We start from the raw sequence: 12,651 nt of genomic DNA, 5'->3' as shown, positions 1-12,651 counted from the left end.
TGATATTGGTAAGTTGTTTATCCCTCCCCATAGTTGCACAAAGTGTGAAGCAAAGCAGCAAGAGATCTGGGTGAAGGTGTGGGGAAGCGCATGTTTCAAAATGTTATCAAGGATTTTAATGGACATGAAGCGAGAGATGGAACAGGAATTTGGTACGCAATTTAAAGAAGATCCTACAACTAAGTTCCTTGCTATTCAAGTACTCGTGTGTGGTTACTTCACCTATTCAAGTGATTCAAATATCAAAGTGACACAGGACAATTAACCACTTGCTCTAAAAGCTCAAACTGATAGAGCATGACGAATTAATCCATTTTATCTCATAGTCCAGGCCCCACATCTCATGGGTTAGGACCTTGGCCGAACCCCCCTCGTGGGCCCCAAATCACATGGATACCACCTCACACAAGCCACCCGCCTCACACGGGCCGCCCACCCCGAGTGTGCCCCTGCATCCCACAGGCAACCCCACTCGAGCCCGGTGTGAAAATGCCCCTGCATTACAAAGTCATATCAATTTGATAACAAACTCGTTGCCGAAGAGTGAAGTCAGGTGGCAATAGATTCAGGTGTGGGATGAGGGAAGCGTATAAAACAATTATTAAGCAGTAGGCATGTGACCGCAAAGTGTGATAAGAAGCCAGAGGTCTTGCTAGAAGACCCGTGCAACTAAGATTAGGAAACAACTAGAGACAATTTTTTATTTTTTTTCAAAAAGCAAATTAAATAAGTCTTTAAAAAATACCACAAAATATTGATGTAAATAGGAGGAAAATAGAAAACTCCTAAACATGACTCAAACCCCGTTAACCCTTTTACAAAATATTTAAATGCAAAACCTAATAGACCATAGGATTAAAACCCAAAACCCACAACTTCTTTAAAAAATGACAAAAATGCCCCTGAATCACCTCATAACCTTAAAAGCCTTCATAAAATCAATCATAATTGGATTAATGCCTGATCATGGGTGTGTTTGGAAGCTAATTAAATAAGTTTTCAAACGAGACCAATTTTGTGTCATTCAGTAAGACAAGAAAATAGGGAACCTATAAATTGTTATTAACTAGTCCTATACGACTCCGAATACTAGCAGTGCCCACTGGATAGACCAGAAAGTCCATCAGTGATCAAGGCCAATTATGGCCAACGTTACCGTTACGGAATACCTTGATTACAACAAAGCAATGTAAAAGGCTCCTTGCCAAAGGATAAATGTAACAACAGTTTTTCTTGCCAATAGAAAAGACTTTTTTTTTTTTTTCCAGCTTCATGTTTATACACTCATCAGGGAACGGGTACAGGCAACCATGCAGATGACAGTCTTTGAACCAGGCTGCTCCACCATCAGTCAGGCCATGTGTATGTTGAAGGTGGGATGTTGGCCCAACTTCCTGGTAGTTGTCCTTTTTCTCATACAGTGTGATCCAACTGGTGAGTGGAGCAGACTGATTTTTGAACCGGTAAGGATAATTACCACAGATCCCAGAATGTATGGCTGCATTTAAATGGATGGGTGCATACTGCATGTGGAATTAGGAAACCTCATAAAAACGATAAAAGCATAATATACACATGAAATGACATTATTATAGATAAGGTGTGTTTGGATGCCCTCAGAAAGGTGAAGCAGCAGGATGCTTTCAGTAAATGTTAATAATCGTTACCTTTCAGGTAAGATCCAAAATGTTCCTGATGTCTATGAGCAGTGGTGGAGAAACAGTATACCATGTAATGTGGTTTGCATTTGCATAACACCCCAATGGCAAAGAAAATTGTATAATTATCTGTTCTTCTTGCTATACGGAGGTGGAGAAATGGTATCACATGAAATGTGGTTTGCGTTTCCACGCCACCCCAAAAGTAGAGAAATGAATAACCATCTGCTCCACCAACACACCTATTCCGCTTGCAATGTGAGATACATCCAAACACACACCGCAAGAATCAAATACCGTAACACCTCTCTCAAACTAATATAGACCACATGCAATTCAAAGTAATGTTTATAGGAAACATATTGATGCACAAAAATGATCTCTTATGTGTGAATCTGAGGATACCACTTTTTGGAGCTTCTTCCTGAATGCTAGTGAATACTCTTACTGCAAGCAAAGAATAAGGAGATCATCAGTAATATGGGTACCAAAAGCTTATCTAATTATTATAGAAGAATCCAATTGATATGATAACAACAACATAAACTCACCAAGAGAACCACTAAAGTTCATGAAACATGTCAAAAAGCTGAGCTCCCCGGTGCTTTTGTTCTGCAATGTAATGATTTTCACTCGTAAACGTTGAAATTTTGCTAGAAGATGTTTAAACAATTATTGCTGAAGATAACACTTTAAAGTATTCTTTTTAAATGATCAAGTTATTCAGTCGTTACCAATAAAAAATGGATGGTCACTGTGTAGTGTAGCCAAATAAACATCAGTTATTTAAATAGCTTATGCTAGCCTACACACTACATAGCTTAGCTCATGAAAATAGCTTAAGTGATGTGAAGCCTATGCTACACGCCAACTAGTATATGCTAAACACTATGTAGCTGACATTAAACGCAACGTAGCTTACACTGCAAGTTATTTTTCACTAAAACATTAACATTAATTAAAGTTTTCAATGATTTGTTACATTTTTCTATTTTCAACAATCAGAGTGTGGATAGAAAGGCAGAGTAAATATTAGTTGGTATGCATGGATAAATTGGAGTAACACAAAGGAAGACATAAAAGGTCACTACACAACTAGAAGAGATACATTATTCTCTTTCTTTTATTTGGTGATTGATTAGTCATAATCTCACAACATATTCAGATACTTCATTCTGCACTCTTTCTGCCTCTTCTCCATTTTTCTTCATATTTGCTCTTGTTCTTTCTTTGTTGATCTTCTTCCTTCACCAGTCTGTATCTTCTTCTTTTTTTTTCCTTCCTTTCTCTTATCTAACCTAGCACATTGCAGTCTCCTTCCTCCAGAAGCTCATCTTACTTGTTACTCTCTTTTTTTTTACTAAAAAAAAAAAAAAAAAAAAAACTCTTCTTCCACATGCATTGTCTTTCAAATCCTTTAAGTGTGTGTGTGTGCACACTCGCACGTGCGTGTGCACGTGTGCATGTGTGTGCACGCCCCACTTGTTGACCTAAACTTCTTTCTCCCTTCTCTCTCTTTCTCTCCCTTCTCCCTCCATCTCACCACTTTCTAATTAAAGCACGTTGAGATCCAACTGACCCCATGCAACCGCCAACCACCTGTCAACCATCTCCCTCATTGAGCTCGGGATCGTCCTTCTTCACAGCATGTTGAACTTGGAGAATGCTGCCGCCCAAATCCCATGCGTAGCCACAGTGGAGGAAATGATTAAAAGACTTGGGGCTAACCAAAGAAATGGACAGCAATCTAACAGAGAAGTGGCTGTCTGGCTCAAGGTCCCAAATGCAGCAATCAAAGTCACTTTGAGGGGGGCTATAAACATCCTACAAAATGGACAAAAGTTGCACGAAGTTGGCAATCTTGTCCCCCTTAAGGTTGCGCCTAAAACTGGGGCCCCAAACTATTTCACCCAATATTTGAAAGAAATCAGTCACCAAGACCTCTTTGCGATCAACAATGGAATATAAGTCTTCAAAAAGCTTGGCTAGTGGAACATCAGTGTGCCAAACTCCTTCCCAAAAGCAAGCACACATGAACACTATCTTTTGGCCTATAATTTTAGTAAGTTATTGTGCGTATCACCTGGCTATTACCACCGAGGGATTCCTTGTTATCTTTTAGACTTTGATTGCTTCTGCTACACCCAATCAGATAAGTGGAATTTTTTAGCCAAACTAACAATGACCGTATTTCCCTTGTGTCAATTGGTTTGAGTGATGCCAATTTGAATCACTAAGGATGATTGCGCATGAATAAATTTAAAATAAAGTCTCATATGTGTTTGCCAATTGACTAATATAGGACCTTCTCACCTAATGTAGTGACAAGCAATGATATCCAAATCAATTGTTGTCAACCTCTTCAAATGAGAGAAATTTGATGGGAACAAAGGTTATGACTAACATAGGTCTATTAGGATTTTATTGGACAATGAGAATGTTTTATACACGCTAAAAACCATTAGAAGAATACAGGGGATAGAAAATAACGATGTTTTGATAAATGGTCTAAAGCTTGCACAACAAAAATACATGAAATGGAAGAAAAATAACGTAACTGCTAGAAATATCCTTCTTAGTGCCATTCTCAAAGAATTGATCCCTACGTACAAACTTTATGGGACTGACAAGGAAAATGTAGGATGCCGTAGTTGAGTCTTATGTTAAAAAATCAGTTGCCAAGATCAAAATAATGCAGATGGCATTTGATGCATAGAGAATGCCAATTTGGTGCTTTAGTAAGGACCATATGAAGAGATAGAATAGATGATAACATATTTGCAAAATGTAGGCTGTATTATAATAAAAATTAGAAAATTATATCGATGTTTCAATCTCTACCGGATTTTTAGGCTCAAATTAAAGGCATCCTAAGTCACAATGGGGTAATCAAAACCTTCAAGGACTCAGCTCATCACCTAAAATATGAAGAGAAATCAAAGGCTATTCAGTCTGGAAGTAGTGTGGTTTTTATTGTTGAAAGTTGGAAAAGATATATTCAATGAAAGAAAAGGTTTCGGGGAATGGGCAGATAGAAAGCTCCCAAAAATAAACCTAATCCACCCTATCATCCACCCATTTCTCTATGTTTCTGTCCATACCCACCTCGTTAACTACAATGACCACCCCGATACCAACCATATCCACCTCAGAGTCGATTGTATCGACCTAGATATGAATCATGAAACCTCCACAACAACTACAGCCCCATGACATGTTTATTGAACCTATGTAGCCAACGAAATATAATATGAAAAGAGCCAAAAGGTAGGGTGATGATTCCTTCCTAGTGTATGGAAAAAAGGGCCATTGGGCCAGAACTTGCCTTGAATGTAAATCGATAAATTTTCCCCCACTGATTAGTTGTGTTTACACATTAAGTATTGATAGTTGATTTAAACTTTAATGAATGGATTATAGATTCAGGGGCAATAAGGCATGTGACAAAGCCAAAGAAGTTTTTGCGGACTTTCGAACTATCCCACTCGGAAGTCACAAGCTGTATATGGAAAACAATGCATTGGAGGACATGACTGGAGTTGGTAGTTATCGTCTCAATTCAAAGAGAAGACACTCTCTGTTACTTAAAGACACTCTTTTTGCTCCCGGGATGACAAGAAATCTAATATTTGTCTCACGTCTAATTAAGGAAAATTTTTATGTAAAATTTTGCAAAGACAGGTCTTACTAAGGAAAAACAATATAATACTTGCGTGGGGTGAATTGTTAGGAGAGATGTTTATGCTAGATGTTGTAAATAGTTTTTTTTTTTTTTTATCAATATTAAGTGGCTTGTCTTTTGTTGGTATGTTCGATGGTAGTATTGTATCTAGATCTATTAAGTGGCATAACAAATTGGGATATAGGAAAGGATCGAATGATGAGATTAGAAGAGATGGATTACTAGAAACGTTAACTAGAATAGATTTACCTTTTTGCAAATATCGTGTCATGATAGGCAATTAGAAAACCATTCCCTATGGAAGCTAAAAAATCCAAAAAACTTCTATAGGTTATACATAGTTATATATGTGGATCATTGAACATGTCAGCTCGAAATGGCTGCCAATATTTTATAACTTTTATTGATAACTAATCGTGATATGTAACAGCATATCTAATTTCTCAAAAGTCAAAAGCACTTGACTGTTTTCAAAGGAATAGATCCGAATTCCGAAGTAGAAAAACAGTTAGATAAACGAATCAAATCGTACTATGAAAATGGCAACATTTCTTGACAATATACCATGCCTTACACTCTTCAGTAAAATGGTGTAGCCGAAATGAAAAATAGAACTTTGTTAGATATAGTTATATCTATGATGGCTCAAGCAAATCTACTATCTTTTGGCACTACTTATAGCTGCTTATGACTAAATACAATTCCTTTAAAATAGATTTCCAAAATGGCTTTTAAATTATGGACAAAATAGGAGAGCGTCATTGGATGATTTACTTCCATGGAGTGCATTGGGTCACATTTTAATTCCTAGTCCGAACAAAAGCAAGTTAGATAAATGAATAATTTAGTACACATTTATTAAATATCCTATCCATTCGAAAGTATGTGCAAGGATATAAAGACCATGGTAGATGGATTAAAATCGAATCCAGGAGTATGACATTTGTGGAAGATAGATATCTCAATATATATATATATATATATATATATATATATATATATATATATATATATATATATATATATATATATATATAGCATTTCTATGATTGTGAATAATGGGAGTGGGTCAACTAGTGTTCCTGAGCTACAAAGAAGTTTACAAGGTAAAATTCCTAAAAGGCATTTTAAAATAGAAGGTGAATCGTACTCATGTATCAAAATAGATGAAGATGAACTCAATTCATATCTACACGCTGGTATCCCCAAATTCTAAAGATTGAATTCTTGCAATGAACGAAGAAATTGATTCGATAAGAAAAATCATCCTTGGAAGCTAGTTGATCTTCTAGTTGACTGTAAAGCAATTACAAATAGGTTGGTGTTCAAAATAAAAAGGAAGACATAGTTTAATTAATAAGTATAAATTTCGTTTAGTAGCAAAAGGTTTTTATGCAAGTGGAATGTGTTGATTATAAAGAAACTTTCTCACATGTGGCCACATTTACATCAATTCACATGATTTTGGCTATTGTAGTTTACCTTGAGTCCTTGACTTAGAATTATATCAGAGAGATGGAAAGACTTCCGTATTCTTGAATAGAGATAGGAATACATTTACATGGAACAACCAGTAGCATAGTTGAGAAGAGTCGGGCAAGCAAGGTTCATAACATCTTGAAATCTATCTACGGGTTTAAACAATAATTAAGACATGGTACATGAGATTCCATGAAGCCATTAATTCTTTCAGATTTTCCACATATGAAAAAGATATTGTACATATGTAAAGCAATTTGGGAGATACTTCCTGATATTATCTTTATATGTTGATGATATTTTGTTAGCAGGTAATGATATGTTAAGGCTATTCTCGACCAAGGAATAGCTATCATCGAGTTTTGGAATGAAGGACCTTGGTGAGGCAAACTTTATACCGAGAGTGAAAATCACAAGAGATCGCTCAAAGAAGTTTTTAGGACTGTCGTAGGCATCTTATATTGAGAAGATCTTAAAATGATTCAGAATGCACAATTCCAAGCCAGTCGAAACTCAGATCAATAAATGCTCTAAATTAAATATCAGTATGCATCCCCAATCTGATATCGAGAGGTAATCTATGTCATTCGTGCCTTATGCCACTGTGATAGGCATCCATGTGTACATGTTATGTTGTAGGTCTTGCAAGTCGATATCAAAGTAGGATTTTCTGCTATCTTGGAGGACAAAGGACTACATGTTATGTTAGTAAAGCACCAAGCTAAGAGAGCATGCCTATTTTGATGCATGTAAGGGGGAGGATCAAGAAGAAAGAAAGTCTACTTTAGGTTGTGTGTTTAAGCTAAATGGAGGTGTCGTTTTATGGTGCAGTAAGAAACAATCTTCAACTACTTTTTTAACTATGGAAGCTGAATATATTGCATGCTATACAACAGCTTAAGAGGGTGTGTAGATTATAACATTTCTGAGAGCCTCAGGTGTTGTTCTTACCGTTAAAGGTCCTCTTTTAATAAGAATAGACAAAACAACATCTATAAACCTCATGAAAGATTCAAAATACTAGGAGAAATCCTAGCACATTGAGATGAAATATCACTAAGTTAAAGATTAGGTAAGAGATGGGTAGGTTGTGCTCAAATATATTCCCTAGAAGGATGTTAGTTGATCCCATGACGAAACCAATTACTAGAGATATATTTGAAATATATGTCAGGCAAATAGGACTCAAGAGAGCTTGATATTTTTCTTAAAAATAAAGTGTTACAATTTTGTGTGAGATTTTTAGTTATATTCCACACTAGTTATGATGGTAGAGATTCCACCATGCAGCATTTAAGACGCGAGTTGGGATGGAGTCCATGAACTCCTGAGAGAGTAAGCAATGTAAATTATTGATGTTTTGTATTCAGGACCTATTTTATGAAATGATTTTTAAAAAAAAATACCCAAACATTAACTAAAAATTCATGCACGGTCAATTTTTCTAAGCCTTGAGATCATCAGTGGTGGACAGTGTACTCGGTGTTGATTTTTTGTTTTTTTTCATCAGCAATCTGGTTCACCCCATTCACACGGGAATTAACCACTCTTGATATGTGTAGAAGGCATGTTCAAGATGTGAAAGCACGTTGAGGTGCAAACGGCTTCTATAGTGATACAAAAGATGAGGAAGCACAAGTTTAGCCGTTTAGGTGCAACCGCCTCCAGTCACAATTGCATGACATGTGTTAGTGCTTATTGGCATGTGCCACCACATGGTAAATAGCTTTGAGTGATTGGAGATGAAACTCTGGGAGTCGAATGATATTTACATTGGTAGCGGGATTAGGAGTCACTATGTTGAATCCGCACTAGTGCACGACCTCTGTTTGATGAGGCTAGAAGTAGCTAAGCTAGTGCTCACGCATTTTGCGCGGGACTTCCATCCCCTGATGATGTCATGGCCAATATGGAGCCATGTTAGGGGTTTTTGAGCTCAGTTAGTACTTAAGCACTTTAGGAGGACCTGCACATTGTAGACCCAACATATACCTACTAATGTCTACTTTGCAGTGTTGGTGTGGGACTACGTGCTTGAAGTGTTGAATTAGACCTATGCTCCAAGACCGATTTACCTATTGGTGCCTAATTTGATCCGATCAATGCATTGTACGAGTAAGTTGGTCTCATAGGTGAGTCGTTGACCCTTATGCCCTCACCTAGCCACCTTTGCTTATAAGAGGATGACATTGAGTGTCACTACTCAAGCATATAATACGATGATCATGATTGTTTTGGTTGGGGGTGTACTATTAGGAAAGCTTCTAGTATTTTACAATTTCATGGCAATTTTTTAAAGAGTTCCTCTTCTTTAAGTAATTCCTATTTTGGACTGTTTTCAAATCTATCCATTCACATCTCTTGTTTTGCAATAAGAGTTTCCATTTTAAGTTAAACATCTTTTTATCCTAATCTTCATAGAGAAACTCAATGATACTTGCATATCTAGGTATGCCACAAATCAGTTACAATTTTTATCCAAAGAGCATTGAATGTGTATTTCTTCCTAGCCATAGCAATGTTCATAAAGGTTTTGTTGTTTCATCATGCAGAAGGACATGGTTGTGGATAAGGGTGGCAATCGGTAGGGTTTGGGCCGTCCGGGGGCCCACTGAGCTTCCTGCAACGTTCCAAGCCTGCTGGGCCTTGGGACAGTGGATCCCATGATATATTTATTGTATAGCATCGCCGTCCATCAATATTGCCAGCCCATTTTAGAGCATGGGCTCCAAAAAATCAAGTAGATCCATTGTTGGTGGGCCGCACCACTAGGGTGTCCATTGGGTGCCACCCTGCTGGATTGTCCAGCGAGCGGGCTCCCTTGTGGACCCCACAATGATGTCTATTTGTCATCTAACTTGCTCAGTAGCTCAATCCAAAACTATGGGGCCCACCTCTAATATATGCATTTTAATCCCACTGTCCATGGGACAGTCAAACCCACCTTGATGTATGTCTTGTATATGTACACCATAGCAATGTTCACAAAGTTAGCCCCAACCCAGCCCAAGCCCATCATACGCCTAACATAGCAAGCCTGAGCCCAAAAAATGGTTGGACCTGGGCCTGACCTGTCCTGGCCAAGCCCGAAAATTGATTTTAAAAAATTGTTATTTCCCACTAGAATGTTCCTAATCTATCCATTGATCAAGTGGGCCACACATAAACAAAAAAACATACATTTTTGAGGAACAAAACCAACAGTCTACACTCAACATGGATGGGTAGCCGACTGAGGATTGGAATGGCATATGTGTAGGATATAAGTCCATTGTTCAGAGTATCAGTATTATTACATGTATTGATGACCAGGGATATGGAAACATGTATCAGTAATGCTAATACTCAGAAAAATATCACTATCTAGGGAAAACATTGGGGAAACGTTGGGAAAAAAGAGGAATTTTTTAGTAAAACAAATGCTTAACCATGTATGAACCAAAATATTGCAAAAAACAATTACACATAGTAAGTTTCCATTTCATAGGGGCCTAACCATGTGTTCTCGAAAAAAAAAAAACAGTATAAAATAAATATATAAAATTTGTAGCCAATCAATAGATCAACCAACACTGATTAATATATTAAATTTCCAAATTAACTAACAGTGAAAGATTTCCAATATAAAAATGGAAAAAAATAGGCTTTCACTAATTTTCCCCATTTCTTACATATATATATATATATATATATTTCCACAAATCCACGTCAATCCATGAGAATCATGCATAGACATGGATCTCCATTGCAACCCACACTAACATTTGAAACAAAATGAAGTTTCTATGGATTTTTCGCCACCTTTGAATTCCGGCCTGTCTTTGTTTCAAGTCGAGATTTCTCCCCAAATCTAAAATTTTATTTTATAATAATAATTTAATTAAAAAAAAAAAATTTTTAAAAAAGTGATTGAAATCACTTACAAAACAAAATTCAAAAGAAAAAAAACAAAAAAGGAGATTTTTGGGTTTTTAGAAATTTTCCCAAATTTATGCCAATTTTTGCCTATTTAAGGATGATTCCCTCCTATCGGGGATGTTATCAATGGTATCACCAAAACTTGGGAACTTTTATAAGGGATTCTTCTCAAAATATCATTAATATCAATAATATCGCCGGTATTATCGAAAAACTGATATTTGCAAATAAACTGCTAGTAGTTTTGGTATAGTTGATGTGAGACCCGACCAGAGTTCGCTTGTGTGCATGTGTGTGTGTGAGTATGCATTTTGTTCTTTTTGGTCCCGCGGTCCTACCGGTCAAATTTCGGCAACCCGCGACCTTTGGGTAGCGTTTGCGGTCATCCTTGAGTCTGGTCACATTGACCCGACTCGGATCGGCCCGAGACCTATGCTATCTCGTTCGTATCGTCGTTGCGATTCCAACGACGCGTCTTGTGCATTCATCCGACTTATAGATCAAAAGTTGTGAGCATTTCATCATATGGCCCACTTTTTGTACAAAAGCATATGGACCACTCTCAGGCACAAGTTCCCATGCACACCACCCACACACACTACAATTCCCATGGAATAAGCACTACCCATCCTAAACACTACCCACACCTAACCTACCCTAGCAAGCATTGTTTGTTTCACCATAGGTCATGATTTCTTTCTCTAACCAAGGAGGGAGAGCAATGATGACTCTCCTACAACCTTCCCTTCCTCTCTCTCCTCCTTCATTCTCTCATTTTCCTCTTCCATGATAGAATTTCCAGCCCTCCCTCTCCCAATTTCCAGCAACTTCCCCTTCCTTTCTTCCTCCATCTAGCCACCACAAACTCATCTTGACCATTGAACCTTTAAGCTTGGAGCTTGGAGTACTTAGTGTTGGTGGTAACTTGAAGATTCAAGGTGGGTGATTATAATTGTTGATCTTCTTTTCTACCCTTTGATCTTATTTTTCTTTCTAGATGGATCATATGGGACCCACCAATCCATGGTGGGGATCCCATTTGATCCCATGGATGTGGCCCTTTGGCCCATCCTACATGCATGTCATGATCCATGATGGGGCCATTCTCCATGGACCCCATCATGATGTATTTAATGATCCACTCCATCTTAAGGTCATCTAGACCCTAAGGATCATGTTGGGATGGCATCCCAACCATCCATAGCAATTATATATCATGCATGTAGTGATTTTATGTTGCATGTACAATCAATGTAGTTGTATGGGTATGATTCACTCTTGGGAGGGCACACTAGTGGCAGGGCCCTACCCCCATGGCCGGATTACTCTCTTTCCTTCTTCTCTTTTCTCTGATGTATGGATGATAGTGTGTGTGTGGCCCATTTATAGTGGGCCTTGGATGTCCCAAAATAAATAAAAATAAAAATCCAGCAAGGTGGGATGCTCTTATCACCTAACTCCATGATCATCGGACACCTTAATCAATGCATGCAAGTGTCCTAGTTCTAGTATGTGATCTGGACTTATGTGGGGCCCACTGAGGAAGGCCACACACCCTTTTTATGGCTGAGATTATTGAGATATAGGCTGATGTGTCCAGCCATGTATTGCTGTCCAAAAACCTGGACTGTTGCATGGACTGTCATGTTCAATCTTTGACATGGATTTTTAGATCATGATTGCCATTATTTTCTTTATAATTATGGGGTGTAATGAGAATGTGTGGACCCCACCGTGAGGTGTGATGGGTCATACCTCAGTTGGCCCATGAAATGGTACCCAAAAAGGAGGCCCATAGGGGTGGGCGGTCCACCTTGTTGGGCTGTCCAGCCCACATGCATGGAGGGAAAATATACACTTCAGCTTGGTTTCTTTGAGGGATGGGACACTTTTATGGACCCCACCTTACTTTAT

General features: G+C 37.9%; 1 protein-coding gene across 3 annotated transcripts in view; it reads right to left on the bottom strand.

The window, feature by feature from the left end:
* Nucleotides 1-12,651, bottom strand: part of LOC131228643 (mannose-P-dolichol utilization defect 1 protein homolog 2) — a 39,230-nt gene that overhangs the window by 5,817 nt on the left and 20,762 nt on the right. For all 3 annotated transcript variants that reach the window (XR_009163041.1, XM_058224449.1, XM_058224448.1), the window contains 2 exons: nt 2,210-2,270; nt 2,064-2,105 (listed from right to left, as the gene is read on the bottom strand). Coding sequence is in view for 2 of the 3 variants with exons in the window: in XM_058224449.1 (XP_058080432.1) it covers nt 2,064-2,105; nt 2,210-2,270 (103 nt within the window). In the remaining variant the exon portion in view is untranslated. The remainder of the gene's footprint in view (nt 1-2,063; nt 2,106-2,209; nt 2,271-12,651) is intronic.

Source organism: Magnolia sinica, chromosome 16 (genome assembly GCF_029962835.1).
Source record: "Magnolia sinica isolate HGM2019 chromosome 16, MsV1, whole genome shotgun sequence".
Taxonomy (NCBI): Eukaryota; Viridiplantae; Streptophyta; class Magnoliopsida; order Magnoliales; family Magnoliaceae; genus Magnolia; species Magnolia sinica.
This window is presented reverse-complemented; position numbering and strand designations above follow the sequence as displayed.